We start from the raw sequence: 21,244 nt of genomic DNA, 5'->3' as shown, positions 1-21,244 counted from the left end.
ACAGCAGGGGGGGGAAGGAGGAAAACCTTTCATGGTGACAAGCAGGTAGGCTAATTCCAGCAGTTAACAAGAATATCAGAGGAACAGTGGGGGGTGGGGTGGGAGGGAGAAATACCATGGGGAAATAGTTTTACTTTGTGTAATGACTCATCCATTCCCAGTCTCTATTCAAGCCTAAGTTAATTGTATCCAGTTTGCAAATTAATTCCAATTCAGCAGTCTCTCGTTGGAGTCTGTTTTTGAAGCTTTTTTGTTGAAGTATAGCCACTCTTAGGTCTGTGATCGAGTGACCAGAGAGATTGAAGTGTTCTCCAACTGGTTTTTGAATGTTATAATTCTTGACGTCTGATTTGTGTCCATTCATTCTTTTACGTAGAGACTGTCCAGTTTGGCCAATGTACATGGCAGAGGGGCATTGCTGGCACATGATGGCATATATCACATTGGTAGATGCACAGGTGAACGAGCCTCTGATGGTGTGGCTGATGTGATTAGGCCCTATGATGGTATCCCCTGAATAGATATGTGGACAGAGTTGGCAACGGGCTTTGTTGCAAGGATAGGTTCCTGGATTAGTGGTTCTGTTGTGTGGTGTGTGGTTGCTGGTGAGTATTTGCTTCAGATTGGGGGGCTGTCTGTAAGCAAGGACTGGTCTGTCTCCCAAGATCTGAGAGAGCGATGGCTCGTCCTTCAGGATAGGTTGTAGATCCTTGATGATGCGTTGGAGGGGTTTTAGTTGGGGGCTGAAGGTGATGGCTAGTGGCGTTCTGTTGTTTTCTTTGTTGGGCCTGTCCTGTAGTAGGTGACTTCTGGGTACTCTTCTGGCTCTGTCAATCTGTTTCTTCACTTCAGCAGGTGGGTACTGTAGTTGTAGGAATGCATGATAGAGATCTTGTAGGTGTTTGTCTCTGTCTGAGGGGTTGGAGCAAATGCGGTTATATCGTAGCGCTTGGCTGTAGACAATGGATCGAGTGGTATGATCTGGATGAAAGCTAGAGGCATGTAGGTAGGAATAGCGGTCAGTAGGTTTCCGATATAGGGTGGTGTTTATGTGACCATCGCTTATTAGCACCGTAGTGTCCAGGAAGTGGATCTCTTGTGTGGACTGGTCCAGGCTGAGGTTGATGGTGGGATGGAAATTGTTGAAATCATGGTGGAATTCCTCAAGAGCTTCTTTTCCATGGGTCCAGATGATGAAGATGTCATCAATGTAGCGCAAGTAGAGTAGGGGCATTAGGGAACGAGAGCTGAGGAAGCGTTGTTCTAAGTCAGCCATAAAAATGTTGGCATACTGTGGGGCCATGCGGGTACCCATCGCAGTGCCGCTGATTTGAAGGTATACATTGTCACCAAATGTGAAATAGTTATGGGTCAGGACAAAGTCACAAAGTTCTGCCACCAGGTTAGCCGTGACAGTATCGGGGATACTGTTCCTGACGGCTTGTAGTCCATCTTTGTGTGGAATGTTGGTGTAGAGGGCTTCTACATCCATAGTGGCTAGGATGGTGTTTTTAGGAAGATCACCAATGGACTGTAGTTTCCTCAGGAAGTCAGTGGTGTCTCGAAGATAGCTGGGAGTGCTGGTAACGAAGGGCCTGAGGAGGGAGTCTACATAGCCAGACAATCCTGCTGTCAGAGTGCCAATGCCTGAGATGATGGGGCGTCCAGGATTTCCAGGTTTATGGATCTTGGGTAGCAGATAGAATACCCCAGGTCCTGGCTCCAGGGGTGTGTCTGTGCGGATTTGTTCTTGTGCTTTTTCAGGGAGTTTCTTGAGCAAATGCTGTAGTTTCTTTTGGTAACTCTCAGTGGGATCAGAGGGTAATGGCTTGTAGAAAGTGGTGTTGGAGAGCTGCCTAGTAGCCTCTTGTTCATACTCTGACCTATTCATGATGACGACAGCACCTCCTTTGTCAGCCTTTTTGATTATGATGTCAGAGTTGTTTCTGAGGCTGTGGATGGCACTGTGTTCTGCATGGCTGAGGTTATGGGGTAAGCGATGCTGCTTTTCCACAATTTCAGCTCGTGCACGTCGGCGGAAGCAGTCTATGTAGAAATCCAGGCTGCTGTTTCGACCTTCAGGAGGAGTCCACCTAGAATCCTTCTTTTTGTAGTGTTGGCAGGAAGGTCTCTGTGGGTTAATATGTTGGTCAGAGGTGTGTTGGAAATATTCCTTGAGTCTGAGACGTCGAAAATAGGATTCTAGGTCACCACAGAACTGTATCATGTTTGTGGGGGTGGAGGGGCAAAAGGAGAGGCCCCGAGATAGGACAGATTCTTCCGCTGGGCTAAGAGTATAGTTGGATAGATTAACAATATTGCTGGGTGGGTTACGGGAACCATTGTTGTGGCCCCTTGTGGCATATAGTAGTTTAGATAGCTTAGTGTCCTTTTTCTTTTGTAGAGAATCAAAGTGTGTTTTGTAAATGGCTTGTAGCTCACGAAAGCTTATGCTCTAATAAATTTGTTAGTCTCTAAGGTGCCACAAGTACTCCTTTTCTTTTTGCGAATACAGACTAACACGGCTGCTACTCTGAAACCTGTGATTATGCAAGGCACTGAATTTAGCCGTATAGAGTGGAAATCTGTCAACTTCATGAAAAAACTCGCACAGATACAGACAGACATCATCTTCCTCTCCAAATGCAAACAGATGGACATCATACCGAAAGGACTGAAGGTAAAAAATCCATTACAATCTACATACCACACAGACTATGCTGACAGCTTGTGCCACACACTCTCAAGGAAACTGCGGAACCACCTGATCAACATCCTCTACAGCAAACAGGGAAAGATTAAGAATGAGCTCTCAAAACTGGATACTCTCATAAAGAACCAACCTTCCACACAAACTTCCTCGTGGCTGGACTTTACAAAAACTAGACAAGCCATTTACAAAACACACTTTGATTCTCTACAAAAGAAAATCTATCTGCTACCCAAGATCCATAAACCTGGAAATCCTGGACGCCCCATCATCTCAGGCATTGGCACCCTGACAGCAGGATTGTCTGGCTATGTAGACTCCCTCCTCAGGCCCTTCGTTACCAGCACTCCCAGCTATCTTCGAGACACCACCGATTTCCTGAGGAAACTACAGTCCATTGGTGATCTTCCTAAAAACACCATCCTAGCCACTATGGATGTAGAAGCCCTCTACACCAACATTCCACACAAAGATGGACTACAAGCCGTCAGGAACAGTATCCCCGATACTGTCACGGCTAACCTGGTGGCAGAACTTTGTGACTTTGTCCTGACCCATAACTATTTCACATTTGGTGACAATGTATACCTTCAAATCAGCGGCACTGCGATGGGTACCCGCATGGCCCCACAGTATGCCAACATTTTTATGGCTGACTTAGAACAACGCTTCCTCAGCTCTCGTTCCCTAATGCCCCTACTCTACTTGCGCTACATTGATGACATCTTCATCATCTGGACCCATGGAAAAGAAGCTCTTGAGGAATTCCACCATGATTTCAACAATTTCCATCCCACCATCAACCTCAGCCTGGACCAGTCCACACAAGAGATCCACTTCCTGGACACTACGGTGCTAATAAGCGATGGTCACATAAACACCACCCTATATCGGAAACCTACTGACCGCTATTCCTACCTACATGCCTCTAGCTTTCATCCAGATCATACCACTCGATCCATTGTCTACAGCCAAGCGCTACGATATAACCGCATTTGCTCCAACCCCTCAGACAGAGACAAACACCTACAAGATCTCTATCATGCATTCCTACAACTACAGTACCCACCTGCTGAAGTGAAGAAACAGATTGACAGAGCCAGAAGAGTACCCAGAAGTCACCTACTACAGGACAGGCCCAACAAAGAAAACAACAGAACGCCACTAGCCATCACCTTCAGCCCCCAACTAAAACCCCTCCAACGCATCATCAAGGATCTACAACCTATCCTGAAGGACGAGCCATCGCTCTCTCAGATCTTGGGAGACAGACCAGTCCTTGCTTACAGACAGCCCCCCAATCTGAAGCAAATACTCACCAGCAACCACACACCACACAACAGAACCACTAACCCAGGAACCTATCCTTGCAACAAAGCCCGTTGCCAACTCTGTCCACATATCTATTCAGGGGATACCATCATAGGGCCTAATCACATCAGCCACACCATCAGAGGCTCGTTCACCTGTGCATCTACCAATGTGATATATGCCATCATGTGCCAGCAATGCCCCTCTGCCATGTACATTGGCCAAACTGGACAGTCTCTACGTAAAAGAATGAATGGACACAAATCAGACGTCAAGAATTATAACATTCAAAAACCAGTTGGAGAACACTTCAATCTCTCTGGTCACTCGATCACAGACCTAAGAGTGGCTATACTTCAACAAAAAAGCTTCAAAAACAGACTCCAACGAGAGACTGCTGAATTGGAATTAATTTGCAAACTGGATACAATTAACTTAGGCTTGAATAGAGACTGGGAATGGATGAGTCATTACACAAAGTAAAACTATTTCCCCATGGTATTTCTCCCTCCCACCCCACCCCCCACTGTTCCTCTGATATTCTTGTTAACTGCTGGAATTAGCCTACCTGCTTGTCACCATGAAAGGTTTTCCTCCTTCCCCCCCCTGCTGTTGGTGATGGCTTATCTTAAGTGATCACTCTCCTTACAGTGTGTATGATAAACCCATTGTTCCATGTTCTCTGTGTGTGTGTATATAAATCTCTCCTCTGTTTTTTCCACCAAATGCATCCGATGAAGTGAGCTGTAGCTCACGAAAGCTTATGCTCTAATAAATTTGTTAGTCTCTAAGGTGCCACAAGTACTCCTTTTCTTTTTGCGAATACAGACTAACACGGCTGCTACTCTGAAACTTGGTAACCACAGAATTTGCAATGATGCAAATAGTAATTAGAATGATGTTTGATATTAATAACCAATAAAGAAGTAGAAGATATTTGAGTTTTCAGGTATGAAAGATTTAATGTGGTAGCCGAAATATAGATATGGTACAAGGTAGGCCTAATATGAAGGGGTGTTATTATAATTTATTATAAAAAGATATTATTCTAATTTTAAATTTGCATGCTCATCCACCATCAAGGTGCTGTTAAAAAAAAAAAAAAAAAAAAAAAAAAAAAAGACTGTACGCCAGTTCTTCTCATCCAGGGACTGATCACTCCAGAATGCACCATTTATTCTTGGAATGTGAATATAAATGCAGCACATAGTTATATTGTAATTCCTATTTGATTTACATAATTTTTTTAATTAAATAATGCCTTTAATTCGATCACTCATTGTAGCAGTCACAGTCCTCCACTAAACTAAATTATCTGTAACTATCTTAGAGGCTCAACCCTTAAAGAGTTCAGTATGGTTTTATTCCTTATGTTTAAACTGTTAATTGGAAACGCATCAAACAAGGTTACATTTGTCAGGCAGTTGGCTGCCCTTTGATTGTTGAGCCAGAGACAAATCAGACACTGGTGCCTAGCAAGTTGAGACGTAAGAATCAGCAGCAGAGGGTGACTTACACCTTAGTTCATATCTGGAGCGGTGCTCCTTCCTACCCTTCTCTGAGGTCAGAGAAAAAAAATTCAATAAATGCTTTGATGCCCCATAGCCTCCACTTACAAAGAAATTAGAAATTAATTCTGTAGCCTCTCTAACTATCAAAACTTGGAAAACCGTCTGAATGACATTAAAAAGAAGCGTGAACCTTTATAGGCAGATCTTCAATTAATGTTTTTGAAGTACAGAATGAAACAAGTAATTCCTAGTGTTTCCCCAAGAATATGCATTTTCACTGTTTGAAGAAAAAATAAATCAGCTAGAGGCAATTTCATTTTGGTAAAAACTAAATAATGGAGGCAGAGAACTGGGGCCTCTTAGTCAATGTAACACAGGAGCTCAGGTGGAATCTCAATTCACTGTGGCACTCATGAAGAGGAACTGACAGGAGGACTAAGGTCAAGCTACATCCTTCCTTTTAGCATCCACAGTTGCTTGTACACAGCACTCCAGGAGCAGCAATTTTAGGTGGGACTCTAGCTTTTTGAGTCCATTTAGAGAAGGAGAAATATATTGAACAATCACTTAGGAATGTGACCCTCTCCTAAACAAAAGACGACCAGGTACATCTACACTGCAAAATAAATAAATAAAAACCCTGCAGCAGCGAGTCTTGAAGCCTGAGGCTAACTGACTCAGGTTTGCAAGGCTCACACTTCAGGGCTAAAAATAGCAGTGTAGACGTTACCTCTCAGGCTGGAGCTCAGGCTCTGAAAACCAGCAAGCAGGGTGGGTCTCAGAACCTGTGTGGGAACATCTACACTGCTACTTTTAGCCATGTAGCACAAGCCTCACAAGCCAGAGTCAGTTGACAGAGGCTCTGAGACTTACTGCTGTGTGGCGGAGGGGGAGATTTTGTTTTTTGCAGCCCACATGCACCTATTGAAGCTTCACACAAAGAGGACAGGTTTTGAACTCCAGGGATTTTGCTTTTGTCATATTGTCAGAGACCCTGTATATGGTGGTCCTCCCTATAAACTAAATGTCTGACTAAAAGGTTGGTGCTTGTGGCAACTGATAAAAAGACTAACACTAGTAACTAATTAACAAATACTAGTTCCTACTAACACTAGTGCACAGGGAAGCAAGCAGACAGTGTAAGGATTCCGTCTCATTGCTACAGGTGGTAAGATGGAATAGAAGGACTGTTGGACCACTCTACTCTTTACGCCTTTAGGCGAAGAAGGAGGAGTGCAAGAAAACATAGCATGCTGGCACACCAAAACCAGACAGTGGTGGCCAAAAGAAACCTATCTCGCACACACGGGGGATAAGCACACCAAATGTGGACCAATCACACAAAAACTTTCAGTTTCCAAGGAAGAGAGTCTTTGCACCTAAGATCCCTGTCAAATATTTTTAAACAATACTTTTGCTTACTTCTACATATTACTGATTATTAGGCCTGTCAATTAATCGCAGTTAACTCTCGCGCTTAACTCAAAAAAATTAATTGTGATTAATTGCAGTTTTAATCACACTGTTAAACAGATTACCAACTGAAATTGATTAAATATTTTGGATGTTTTTCTACATTTTCATACATATTGTATTCTGTGTTGCAATTGAAATCCAAGTGTATATTATTTTTTATTACAAATATTTGTACTGTAAAAATGAAACAAAAGAAATAGTATTTTTCAATTCAGCTCATACAAGTACTGTAGTGCAATCTCTGTCGTGAAAGTGCAACTTACATTTAAAAAAAAAACAACTACATTTGTAACATAACTGCACTCAAGAACAAAAACTTCAGAGCCTACAATCACCATTCCAAAGGACGTGCTTCCACGCTGATGACACTCATTAAAAAAATAATGCATTAAATTTGTGACTGAACCCTTGGGGGAGAACTGTATGTCCCCTGCTATGTTTTACCACATTCTGCCATATATTTCATGTTATTGCAGTCTCACATGATGACACAGCACGTCGTTCATTTTAAGAACACTTTCACTGCAGATTTCACAAAATATAAAGAAGGTACCAATGTGAGATTTCTAAAGATAGCTACAGCACTAGACCCAAAACTTAAGAATCTGAAGTGCTGTCCAAAATTTGAGAGGGACAAGGTGTGGAATATGCTTTCAGAAGTCTTAAAAAAAAGTAACACGCCGATGCGGAAACTACAGAACCTGAACCACCAAAAAGGAAATCAACCTTCTGCTGGTGGCAACTGTGATAAATGAAAGGGGGAGCTCCCTTTTATGGACACCTAGCCAGCCAGTAGCTATGAAATCCCTCTTAGTAGCTGTTCTCTAATTGCTCTACCTATAAAGGGTTAAAAAGTCTCACTGCTATGCATAGGTAAAAGGAAGTGAGTGGGCCACCTGGCCAAAAGAGCCAATGGGAAGGCTAGAACTTTCAAAAATTGAAAAACGACTCCCCCTTTGTCGGTCTGTTGTTGTTCTCCCAGGGAGAGGCAGACAGAGCAGAGCTATGCTGTAAAAAGCTTAAGCCAGGTATGAAAAATCATCATTATGATACCTAGAAACTACTCCTTTAAAGACCCAGTTACGCAAGTAGATCAGAAAATGTCTAGGAAGATACAAGTAGAGTTATCCCTTTTATTTCTTTATGGCTTGTGGATTCCTCTGAGCTAATCCCAAGTGCTTTTGTTTTGCTTAAAGAAAAGGAGTATTTGTGGCACCTTAGAGACTAACAAATTTATTAGAGCATAAACTTTCGTGAGCTACAGCTCACTAACACGGCTGCTACTCTGAAACCTTTGTTTTGCTTGTAACCTTTAAACTGGACCTCAAGGAAGCTTTTTGGTGCTTAATCCCTGTAATTGCTCTTTTAAAATCTAGCAATAGCCTGAGTTCCCAGATGTATTCTCTTCCTTCCCCCGCTTTTTTTTAAATAAAATTTACCTTTTTTCAGAACAGAATTAGATTTTTGTGTTTTAAGAAGTTCGTGCACAAGTTTGTGTTGTTTAATTAGCTCATGGCAACAGCTGATTTCCCTTTTTTTCCCCCTCCTTTCTCAGCTCTTCCCTGAAAGGTGGAGGGGTGAAAGGATTTGAGGGTACTCCACAGGAAGGAATTCCCAAGTATGCCTTCTTGGGCTCTCAAAGGGATTCTGCACTTGGGTGGTGGCAGCATCTACCAATCCAAGGTCAGAGAAAAGCTGTAACCTTGGGAGTTTAATACAAGCCTGGAGTGGTCAATATTAATTTTTAGAATCCTTGCGGGCCCCCATCTTCGGCACTTAAAGTGCCAGAGTGGGGAATTAGCCTTGACATCCACAGATAAGCAATTGTCAAATGTTTTCATCCTGTCAGAGATAAAAGAATGGGGCTGTTTCAACTATCCATGCTAGGATGGGGAATTAGCCTTGACAGCATCTGACTCAGAAAATGAAAACAAACATGTATCCATTGGCACTGCTTCAGATTGTTATCGAGCAGAACCCGATATCCAAATGGACACATGTGGTTGAAGCATGATGGGACATATGAATCCTTAGCACATCTGGCACAAATATCTTGCAATGCCTGCGACAACAGTGCCATGCAAATGCCTATTCTCACTTTCATTGTAAATAAAAAGTGGGCAGAATTATCTCCTGCAAATATAAACAAACTTGTTTGTGTGAGTGATTAGCTGAACAAGAAGTAGGACTGAGTGGACTTGCAGGCTGTAAAATTTCACGTTTTATTTTTGCATGCAGTTTTTTTTTGTATATAATTCTACATTTGTAAGTCCAATGGTCATGATAAAGAGACTGCACTAAAAGTACTTGTATTAAGTGAATTGAAAAATACTATTTCTTTTGTTTTTTTACAGTGCAAATACTTGCAATCAAAAATAATATAAAGCAAGCACTGTACACTTTGTATTCTGTGTTCTAAAGAAATTAATATATTTGAAAATGTAGAAAACATCCCAAAATATTTAAATAAATTGTGTTATATTGTTTAACTGTGCAATTAATCACGATTCATTTTTTTCATCCCTTGACAGCTCTACTAATTGTACCATTACTTGAACACATTCAGTGCATATTATTTCCTAAATAATTTTATTAAACATTCACTAAAAATTATAAAATTAGAAGATATATTACAAATTCAAGAATCCAAACTTTGTATGAATGGAGGAAGATCACAGGACTTTGCACAGACATTATAGTCCAGACAAAACTGGAGGAAGATGGGCCTAGTCATCCAGCAGGAGACATGTTCTTGTAAAACAAAGCTGAAAAGAATAAAAACTTTCTAAGACTAATTTAGAATCAAACCACAAATTGGCAGTCTTCACACCTGTTACAGTTGCATAGAAACAGGAATCAGAAGAAATGGAACAGAAAACTAAAAAGTTGATCAGGAATCTGCATTTCTTTAAGACAAAAAAGCAGCACCAGCATTCAAACACAAATACATACTTTGTGCAGTAATCAAACCTTTAACCAAGAACAAAGCAAAACAATCCTTGGGAATAGAAAGAATCAAACAGAAGCTTTAAAAAACCTTGGCCAGATCTGAACAGTAGGAGACCTCCACAGAAGAAAACAAAATGGAAAACCTACAGATTCACGAATTTAAATTAATGGGCATCAGGGCATTAATGCCAACTCACAGTTTGTTGGATCTGAAATTAAGGTATTGAAAACAGATTCATGTCCCACTTGCAATCCAGTGAAACACTAACTCTCCACTGTTTCTATTTTTAAGATGTTAGTAAAGCAAATGTGGCTTTAGCAGATATGGCTGCCAGAATTTCAATAGGAACATACTAGACACAAAAGGCTACAACGGATGTACTACATTTTGTCCCACATATTTGACACATTAAGCAACATCAAAAGCAGTTAAAGTGCATAAACAACAAGAATTGTAGGCAAACCCAAAAATGCAACCAAGAGGTGAAGCGGAACAAAAAGCCCTGAGTATTATGAGAGAGATTTTCAGAAAATATCTGCCCCCCTCTCCCTTAGGTACCAAAGTAAGTGGCCAAATCTTCAACCAACATGCAGATTTAAAAAATAAAATAAAATAGGCCTCAAATCAACTGTAGATCCAAGTATTTGGTCCTGTGCTGAGCCAACACTTGTTGGATTCACCTCATAGTAGTAGTGAACACTGGTCTTAACACTGAAATAATTCCAAAAGTGATAGATTAGCTATAAGGTGTTTAGATACTAGTAACCAATTAACCTATATTTTTCTATTCCTTCGGATATTGGAGTGAAGTGAAGAAGCACTTGGTAATACACACAAGTTAGCTCATTAGAGCTCCAAGTCTGAATTTAGTACATATGTATTATCAGTACACAATGTATTCAGTTCCACCGAATCACAGGTATTTTGTGAGGGCGATGTTAAGCACATTAGAGAACATTTTCTTACACTTAACCTGTTTTACTTTATATCATGCTTACCTTTCAATGGCCAATTCTTTGTTTGAGAGTTGCTGGACTGTGATCACAACTTTCTTCTCAATTCCCTGTCTCAGTTTGAAATAAAATTTCTCTCTGTCTTTTGGTACAGGGCTAAAAAGAAAGAATTAGTTCCTTTTAACACAGATATAGCAAAATATAGGTGAATAATTATTAGAAATATGATGTGGTGATAGCTAGAGCCTCAAAATTATTTTCATTTTATTTTTGGGGCATTTCATTTTATTTTATTGTGCGAGTCCCAGGGGGAGGAATGTCTGGGCCTGCCCCCCAAGCGAGTGGGAGGCCCTGGTAGGGGTGTTGCAGAGTGAGGTCACCCTGCATTCACCCCACAGTGGTGCCATCTGTCCCGTGGAGCTGGGCACGGCTCCTCACTCCAAGGGTTATGACCTGGTACACAGGATTGCAGAGCTGCTGGGGTTTGGCCTGGCTAACCCATGGGACATGAGCAGCAGGAGCCACCAACATGGGGTAGATTTTTTGTTTTATTTCATTTTATGTTGTGTTATTTCACATTTATGAAAAACCACAGGGCTCTAGTGATAGCCAACCACTTAGTTCCACCACTGCCACCCATGTCTGCAATCATTCGGTATCTCCTCTTCCCCTTTATTCATCTTTTATCAGCAAATTAATAGTTTGGTACTGAACAAGAGGAAACTTTGCCCCACCCGTAAGGGCCTAAATTTCTGTACGTTTCGTTTTCATGTTTGCAGCTATTATGTGGTGCATATTTATCTACTATAATTTAAGATTGCTTCTCAATCAGTAGCTATCTTAAGTTACAGTATGAGAGTATTAGGTGCCCATAGTTGGGCACCATGCAAAATATAAAAGCTGAAACAAGTGTTACACAAAACAAAAATTCCCATTACTACCCCTTTCCATCCAAAATTCTCACATATCTGTACGTCTTAAATCATACCCAAAGAGCACTGTCTGTTAAGAGAAGGGCGCTCATGCTTATTGAAATGTGCTTCCTTTCCCACCTCCACAATGCTTCAAGACATTTTTCCAAGATTTTCCTCTGTACCTTCAACATACTGATTCAAATTTATTGGCTTATGAAAACTCAATTAAAAAAAAGAGTTAAATTACTGTACTGATAGAAACCCCAGAAAACACTGGTACAAATTTTCAGCAAGCTAGGCCTCAATTATCTTTCCAAGTTCCACAGGCACACTTGAGTATGTACACCAAGAACTAGAATTTACACAGTTACAAAACTTGATTAATATTGTTTTTCTACACTGCTTTTTATTTTTGAATAAGGTTAGACTTCTACAAAAAATGTATTTAAAACAAACAAAGCAAAAACCTCAAACAAACAAAATAGCATACAGCAAAAAGTAAACCAAAACTAGTTTCTTCACTACATGCTGGTTAGCCACACATCCCTCAAAACAGCTGCACATGTTTTATGGAGGCTTCTAATTTTTCTCAGTTTTTCAAATTACCTAAAATTTCCTTTACCATCATCTTCTTTGACCTCTAAGGAGACACTGAAAGTGAACACATCACTATCTGGGGTAGGAAGGACAGAGTCTTTAACATGCTCTGAGGCTTGTTTGGAAGACCGTCTGAATGCTGTTGAGAAACTGTATAAAATTCTGCTGACCTGAAAAAGGGAGGGCAAAAAAAAAAAAAAAGAGTAAGAGCACTGATGACATCCATTCATCTGCCTATGGAGAACATACTCAGTTGTGATGTATTCCCTCAAGGGATCATTTCTCAGCAAGCATATTTTTGAAATTCTTAAAAAAATAATTTTACCCTTCTTCTCTCCTCCTCCCCCATTCAATTCAAGTGTTTAATAAGAATACGTGTTGAGATACCATAGTTTTAGTGTTCACCTCTGATGCAATATCTCAAAAATTATTAAGTCAGCAACTACACCAGTGGTTTTCAACTTGTGGTTCGCAGACAATGTCTAAGGGGTCCATGAAAGGTGACTATGAAGAGTCATTCCATTTTTCTGATCAAAAGTATGTGAATCCCCCACCTACAGGTCAAAACCCAGAAGTGTTGTCATTACCATAAAAAATAAGAGTTTAGCACCCTTTCTCCTGCTGGGTCAAATGACTTGCTGAACATGTGAGACATTTATAGTCTAGTTCTATTCAGTACGTTTTCAGCTTAAGACTACTATGGTAGGGATCTGTGGACTACAGGTTGAATTTCCAAAGGGATCCACACCTTCATTCAAAAATTAGAAGTCCATAAATAAAAAAAGATTGAAAAACCACTGGACTACACAGTTCATGAATGTGATTTTGTTGCTAAAATGACCTGCAGATTTTGTTATTGTAATTAACTTTACATTTAAAAATCTGTTCAATTTATACCTGCCAGGTCCTAAACTCACATTCGCTTTACTTTTTTCTTTTTACCATCTCCGCCCTCAAGATCCAATATTGTGCTGATCATGATTAACTCAAGGAAAACAGAAGTCTGCTCTTTCAAATGTCCCAATGCTCTTCTTTAACCATCAAGAGGAATCCCTACTGAGGGATTTAAGATGTTCTGTTATAACTCCAAGGCCCAAGCACACTATCTCCTTGGTAATCTCAACCCAGATTTAAAACAGGAGCGAAGGATTATCTCCCAAATCTCCCCATTACATCATAGTGCAATAAATTGGAAACTAGGACTACGTTTGGGCAAGACCCACTGCAAGATAAACACTTTGGTAAAAAGATATTAAAGTAACTTCCTAAATTATTTGAATATTCAAGAACACATAGCTGCACATCTTGTGAAATCTACTGCACACATGCCAAAATACTGAGGTTCATTTTACATGATAGTATGTGACAGCATATATTTAAAGACTGGGAACAATCATAGAAAATACCTTTATTATGCTCGGTAACAAGTCACTGTGGTAGTATTTTATACTTACTGCCTCTTTAATCTCACAGGAGAAAACATGAATCTGGAACTCCTCTGTTCCACAGTAGCTTTCAGTAAATGCGAAGCAGTCACTCTCTGCAGTTCCATTTTGTCCACGTGCACAGAACAATATCTTATAGATTGGGAAAGAGGCTATCTCCATACTGCTGGTTTGGTCTATTATTCTGCAGGGGGGAAGTGACAAATGTGAAGTCAGTCAAACTGGAACCAAATAAAGATATCCACCAGCTTCTTTCTGTAACTGAATGAGCTATTATGCAAAGTATCACTACTATTCAATGCAAGCACCCAACATTATAATATAATTAAGAAATGTAAGCAATAAAAATGTTCAGTTTCAACTACATTTGTTTCAATACAATTTATATCAAAATAAAATAGGAAGCATATAATACCCTAAATTATATCAGAGCAGTATTCATCATAAAAATCACTGCTCTGCAGTTAATCACCAGAATAAAAGGGTCTGGTTAACTAGGAACCACAGAAATTGTGAAAATGTACTTTGCATACATACATGCCCAGAAACTCAGCAAAGGGAGATTCTGTAAACTCCCTGTCTGAGAAGTTATTAGTAGTCTGAAATGTACGCTGTTATGCTGTATACTGCTAAAATGTCAAATAATGGTGAAAACTGACCTTAGTATCTACTCTAAAAATATCAATAAAAGGCACACGACCCCCATTTGAGGTCAACTTCTGATCAAGATTTCCTTTACTCTGTCCTGCAAGTTATTTTAAGGGCCTGATATTTTATTTTTGAATAAAATAGGGGCATACCACCTCCTGACAACCATCAATAGGAAAAAAATCCAGCCAAAAGTAATAAACCTCAAGGCAACTCCAGCTCCTGCATTTCATAAAGAAAAAAGATATACAAACTGTTTCTGCCCAAGGAAGGTCTTTGAAGTGCCCTGAAGAAACTGGAGATACTTCCCCTGTCATGTCTTGCCCAAGCACCAGCTCCTTCCTAAAAGTAAATCAAGGGCTAGTAGAAAGTACCCATATTCAAAGGTGTTTGGAATAAAATCACTTGAAATTAACTTTAGCTGGAATATGTGAAAGGCTTCCTTTCTAGAATTTGGCAAAAGTTACCAACATTGCAGGTATGCTACTCCAAATGATTTCTCTCTCTCTATATATATATATATAAATTGAATTTCTCCAAACACTAGGCCTGGGGTGGCCAACCTGTGGCTCCAGAGCCACATGAGGCTCTTCAGAAGTTAATATGTGGCTCCTGGTATAGGCACCGACTCCAGGGCTGGAGCTATGGGCACCAACTTTTCAATGTGCTGGGGGGTGCTCACTGCTCAACCCCCAGCTCTGCAAGAGACTCTGCCCCCTACTTCACGCCTTCCCACCGCCTCCCGAGCCTGCCGTGCCCTCGCTCCTTCCCCCTACCCTGAGCCTCCTGCATGCCACAAAACAGCTGATCGGGAGGACTGCCGGTGGATGGGAGGTTCTGGCAGCAGGCGTGTGGGGGAAGAAGAGCTGATGGGGGGCTGGTGATGTATTACTGTGGCTCTTTGGCAATGTATATTGATAAATTCTGGCTCCTTCTCAGGCTCAGGTTAGCCACCCCTGCACTAGGCTATGCTGATGCCTCAAACCTTCCTAACATAATTTTCTATCTCAACGTGCATTTAAACTAATACTTTATTCCCAAATCAGAAAAGTCTCCTTTTACATAATCTGCTACAATATGCATTGCATTAATACACCATTTTTATTTAAACAGAAAAGTAGGTATCTAAGTTTTTCATGAAATGGGTCAAAGCATTCACAGATCCACAAAATACACAAGTAACAATTATGTGTATATTTTTTCTGTTAGAAGTGAACCCTCTTTCTCTCCATTTCCCTTGATTTCTCTCTTGCATGACACCTACAAGTCTGATGCTTTAGCAAAGTCACAACATTTCCAATTATATATTAGCCTGGAAGCATTTCCAAGGCGCCATCTTGTGGTTTCCACCAAGAACCGTAACAATAAATATATTTTTGTGCAGGAAAACCAGATTACCAAAAGACTATGCTCATTCAGAACCTATTTAATGAAGGTAATTTTATTTGTTTTTGCTTTAAGAAACGGGTGCCAGGGAAACTAACTACACTAACTATGAAAAGCAGAGTCAGTAAGGGAAAACTAACAAAAAGGTGGGTCTTTTCCAAAGGAGGCAAACTTGTCTAATGCATAGAATTTCATTACGGAAAAATCATCAAGGATCTTCATTTTATGAAACAGGACCTACAATATGCACTTTTATACACACATACACACACAGTTTACAGAATTAAGCTCAAGCACAACATCTATAAAAGCAATATAAAGTAGATAAAATGATGATTTAAATCAATGGGACCTGTGCCTACTTACTTCAGTTCTGAATTTGGGACACAATACCAAGATCTCATTGTAAATGTATGAATACCCTCTTAAAAGATTATTAGCATAGATTGAAATTACAACCTGAAAGAATGGCACTAGTTATAGCCCTTCACAATGGTCAGCAATAGAATCTTCGCAGCTGTCTTTTTGCAAGCACACATTACTTTTGCCGTCTTCAAAAATACTCCATTTAGTGAGCATATAGGACTTTTGGGGAATATTACTGTAAAGTTAACTGCTTGCAAGACCTTTATACAGTCTACAATTACAAACCCTGTATATAGGAAAATGCTAATAATTTGAGCATGGTTTTGGTTATAGAAATAAAGCATGCTCAAGAACTTCTCAAATGTGATCTTCACTGATTTCAGCGTTAGGCATGTTTATTCTGTAAGGACAGGCTGAATATTTCTCATCATACAGTGTGATCTGTTAAACACAATCTAGAATATTTCAAATTCGCATGCAAATTAACAGACGATAGAGATTTTGTCTCATACAATACATCAGGGAGATTGAATTTATGTGATTGAGTCCTACCATCATCATACAATAAAACTAGTTTAATATTAAAGGGTTCAAGATTATCAGTTCAACTTATGCATTTTTCTTACTGGATGTTTTACTTATTGGTTTAAATATCCTTGATTTTTCTTCATTTTATCATTTCCTCAGCAAACAGAGTTTGTGATAAATTATGCTTTTGGACAGACTATGCAGTTCAACTTCACCGAAAGCCCAGTGTTTGCAACCCAGGTCAGAATCGGAACTCTTTGGGTATGTCCATACTACCCGCTGGATCGCCTGGCAGCGATCGATCCAGCAGCGGTCGATTTATCACGTCTAGTCTAGATGCGATAAATCACACACACCCACCGCCGAGTGCTCTCCCATCAACTCCTGTACTCCATCACCACGAGAGGCACAGGAAGAGTCGACTGGGGAACGGCAGCAGTCAACTCACCGCAGTGAAGACTCACCACCATGAGTAGGTCTAAGTATGTCAACTTCAGCTACATTATTCATGTAGCTGAAGTTGCGCAACTTAGATCGACCCCCCCCCCCACCCCCAGTGTAGACCAGGCCTGTGTGCCTGCCTAAGTAATGAAGTACCATTGTAGTTCACCTTACAGAGCCTTCTGGGACGTTCGGAACATAGAGTGTCACAGGAAAAGAGGACTGGCATGAGGACTTCAAAGCTTCCATAGCACGTAGAGCTTCTGACTCATTACGAGGAGCATAAATCTTCCTAGAACCTAGATACATCAGTTTATTAAATAATACACTGTCCTCTTCTGTGAGTTCATTAGGGGAACAGGATCTAAGTGCCGAGATTCCTGAAAATGAAGAAAATAAATGTTAACAATAAAACTCTCAGCCATTGCATTAAATTAGTGCAAGTTAAAAGCTGCAAGCCTACATTTGTAAACCTAAAATAAACTATCACTGTGTCTGAACAGGCTCCCTGAAGCATTACCCTAGACAATGATCACATGGACATGGAAGGGCAGTTATTCTGAATTATGGCCATTTCATATTTGTGAAGCTTTTGCAGTAATAAATGAGGGGTAGTCAGGTTACCAAAAAGACATTTTAAGAACATCTCCATATTTAGTAAAAAGAAAAGGAGTACTTGTGGCACCTTAGAGACTAACATGAAGTGATCTGTAGCTAACGAAAGCTTATGCTCAAATAAATTTGTTAGTCTCTAATGTGCCACAAGTACTCCTTTTCTTTTTGCGAATACAGACTAACACGGCTGTTTCTCTGAAACCTGTCCATATTTAGTGTCAATCTCTCCCTACTGACTAGAGATATAGTTTGCTGAATGAGTGTGAGTAGCCTAAGGTTGATTCATCAATCTGAGCATCCCCATATGGGCCATATTGAGGAGATAACTGGTTAATGACTGGATATTGAGCAATTAGTAATGTAATGCAGCTAGTCAGCTGAGGACAGTTAAAAGATAGACAGGAAGAGACAGGAGGGAGAGAGGAAGGCTAGAGGGAGGCCAGAGAAGCCCAGAATCTCAGAAACCTTCTCCCCCTGTTTCCCCTGCCCCGGTCTGGGGATTTTTGGGACTAGTATCAGACCTCTGCACAGTCAGACTCACCTCAATTTTTCCTTTGCTCAGTTTCATACCATAACTTCAGTACATACCCAAAAATCTCTTAACCAGTACCTGTATTGGAAGGATCCAGAATTAGATGCAAAGAAGGTTGGTTTGTCTGACTGGCTGACACATCTTCAGCCAACTGTCTGCAAGCATCATTGGAGTCTTTACAGTCAGTAGTATAACTTATTTGGCCTTTTTCAGAATCTCTCAGTATCTCTTCCATGGCTTTCTCCAGCTGTTCATCTCCATTTGAAAATATCTGTACAAAGGACAAGATACAGAATACTTTAAAATTGTCTGCTACTTTTACCTTAAGAGTTATTATACAAATATTTGAAAAATATTTTAAAATTTGTTTTACTTTTTTAAAGAAACATTTTGCCAAACACTTCAACTAATTATACCAGATATCCATGTTACTCATATGGCTAAAGCCATGAATGCACCCAAGGCTCATCTGTGTTCATTAAATCAACAAATAAAATGTGTACAAAGGAAGAATATATCTGACTATCAAAGGTTCCAACATCCAGTATTACAATGCAGCATCCAGTATAACTGCTCAGGTAATGACAATTTCTATATACTCAAATCTTTGACTATATACATTACAGATTTCACCTCTCCAAGTACTTTATATTGTATTAAAATGGCATCCATGAGTCATGAATGTGTGCTATACTCAGAGAGTTTATTAAAAGGCACACAAAAAAATAAAAAAGTGTAATTAGGTATATCCTTCTCCCCTCATTTTTAATATACATCTGTAATGAATGGCAAAATTAATTTGGAGGTTTTGTTCCTTATTCTATACTCATTTATCTTTATTTTTTAAAATGAAACTGAGAATTAGAAACGGAGCTCTCTCCAGGTGTTCAGACAATAGTAAAAATGTTGTTCAATTCAGTTTCTGTATACAGAAAAAAGGGAAACTACCTAATCATAACAAAACACATCTAGTCAGTTGAGACAACTACCTGGGAGAGACATTTTCATATCTGCCATCTCCTCAGCACAGTTCAACTTTAAGCCCCATTGAAAGATAATTTAAAATTAATTGCCTCACCATAATTTTCTCTTCTTTGAATGGGAGCACAGTGCTCTGTCTGTCAAGTATTGACAAGTTTTCTATCTTGTCACAGATTTTGGATGAAGAGAATAATATTCCTAATGAGCTTCCCCTCCCCGCCCCCATCTGTCAGTTACTTGCATGTTAAAGTGAATAATTCTTCACATTCAAATTAGCTCTTATAAGGGAGTGGTTTCTGACAATGCACTAGAAGCTTAAAGGTGATAACATTACAGTAAGGTAAAAGTAAAACTTTTATGTTTCTCCCATATAAACAGCCGCTGCCCCCATGAGACACGTACTTGTAGGAAACAGCAAGCAGTAAAAAGATATCCATCAAATCGAAGGGAAAGAAAAACTTAAGTCTTTCAGTATCTGATAGCTGCACTGGATGAGTTTTTAATCTTATAAGGCCTAGTACAGCAGTTCTCAAACTGTGGTAGGGACACCAAGGTGGGTCGCATCCCCACTTTAATAGGGTTTCCAGGGCTGGCTTACACCTGCTGGGGCCCAAGGCTGAAAACCAAGGGCAGCAGGGCTCAGGTTGCAGGTCCCCTGCCTGGAGCTGAAACCCTTGAGCTTTGGCTTTGCCCCCGCCCCCACCCACCTGGACTGGTGGGGCTCAGGCTTTGGCCCCCTCACCCAGGGTGACAGGGCTTGGGCAGGCTCAGGCTTCAGTCCCCACTCCTGGGGTCAGGCCGTAATTTTTGTCGTCAGAAGAAGGTCATGGTGCAGTGAAGTTTGAGAACCCCTGGCCTAGTAGAACAGAGCACTGAAAACCAAGTGCACTGAAACCCAACACATCTCCTCAAAGGTTCTCTGTGTTGCTGAGCCCATGAAGTAGTCATGCACCTGCTAGCGTGTGCACTCACTCAAATGGGAGGAGACTTCTTGTATAACCGATAGGCCTACAAGTTACAGGACTATCTTGCAATAGTAGACTTAACTATTCACTTTTTTAGATCCTCCATATAAAGACAAATTTGCATCAGTCTTTCCCCAGGGCTTAGTTTTATGCAAGTAAAACTTCACATCCTTGACCACATCCAACACATTTCAGTGCTTCTCATGGTCTGAGCTGGCTTGGGGTAGAAAGAGGGCAAGGAAACACTGACCTAAATGGAAGGTTGTATTTTTCCCAAGAAGCAAATTCTAAATCTCATCTAAGAGCTACCTTAAAATAAATATAAATGTTATTTAAAATTTAAATTAAATTTTAATGAATTTTTAAAAACCTACACCCAACCACCCAGCAAACCACTGTTTAATGGATTTGGTGAGTACTTGCAAAACTAGATGCCAAGACCTTAGAACAAAGGGCTCTCCTGGCTCTGCGTGGTTTCCTAAAAGCAGTGTTTCAAATTTGTTCAAGAGACAGATGCAGAGCATCAGAAAACTGGTGAAAATCTTGAAATCCCAGCTCCTGCCTCCAAGGCTAGTGTATGTACAAACACATGGAGCTGAGAGCACCTCCTTTGATCTTAGTGTTCTAACCACTTCTAGCACTGTAGAAACCCACTGAGTTAAGGAAGTCTCGAGTTTCCCTTCAACCTTTGACAAAACCCCTCTCCCTACCAAAACTGCTGCTAAATTAAAGGGAAAAGCTGGGTTGAAGAGAAAAACTTGTCTGGGTAGAGAGCTTAGAGACAGAAACGAGCTGAAAGTATAGTGTAGTTATAAGCATGTCAGCAATGGAAGTTGGGTCATTTTCTACAAATTTCCCACCTGTGCCTACAGCTCTTCCTGCACCAAAGTTCATATGTTGGAAACCCTTATGAGG

The 21,244-nt window shown here is 40.3% G+C and overlaps 1 protein-coding gene across 5 annotated transcripts in view; it reads right to left on the bottom strand.

Annotated features, from left to right (window-relative positions):
* The window catches only part of RABGAP1L (RAB GTPase activating protein 1 like), a 531,206-nt gene that overhangs the window by 446,563 nt on the left and 63,399 nt on the right, over nucleotides 1-21,244 (bottom strand). For 4 of the 5 annotated variants that reach the window (XM_038413497.2, XM_038413504.1, XM_043491093.1 and 1 more), the window contains exons 3-7: nucleotides 18,462-18,654; nucleotides 17,406-17,616; nucleotides 13,877-14,051; nucleotides 12,432-12,592; nucleotides 10,957-11,067 (exon numbers count right to left, since the gene is read on the bottom strand). In XM_038413497.2, coding sequence (XP_038269425.1) covers nucleotides 10,957-11,067; nucleotides 12,432-12,592; nucleotides 13,877-14,051; nucleotides 17,406-17,616; nucleotides 18,462-18,654 — 851 coding nt within the window. Of the gene's footprint in view, nucleotides 1-10,956; nucleotides 11,068-12,431; nucleotides 12,593-13,876; nucleotides 14,052-17,405; nucleotides 17,617-18,461; nucleotides 18,655-19,372; nucleotides 19,431-21,244 lie in introns of all 5 variants that reach the window. The other variant, XM_043491095.1, reaches the window with a different exon arrangement.

The sequence above is a fragment of the Dermochelys coriacea genome, chromosome 8 (genome assembly GCF_009764565.3).
Source record: "Dermochelys coriacea isolate rDerCor1 chromosome 8, rDerCor1.pri.v4, whole genome shotgun sequence".
Classification (NCBI taxonomy): domain Eukaryota; kingdom Metazoa; phylum Chordata; order Testudines; family Dermochelyidae; genus Dermochelys; species Dermochelys coriacea.
The sequence above is the reverse complement of the archived record's forward strand: the minus strand, read 5'-3'. Positions and strand labels throughout refer to the sequence as shown.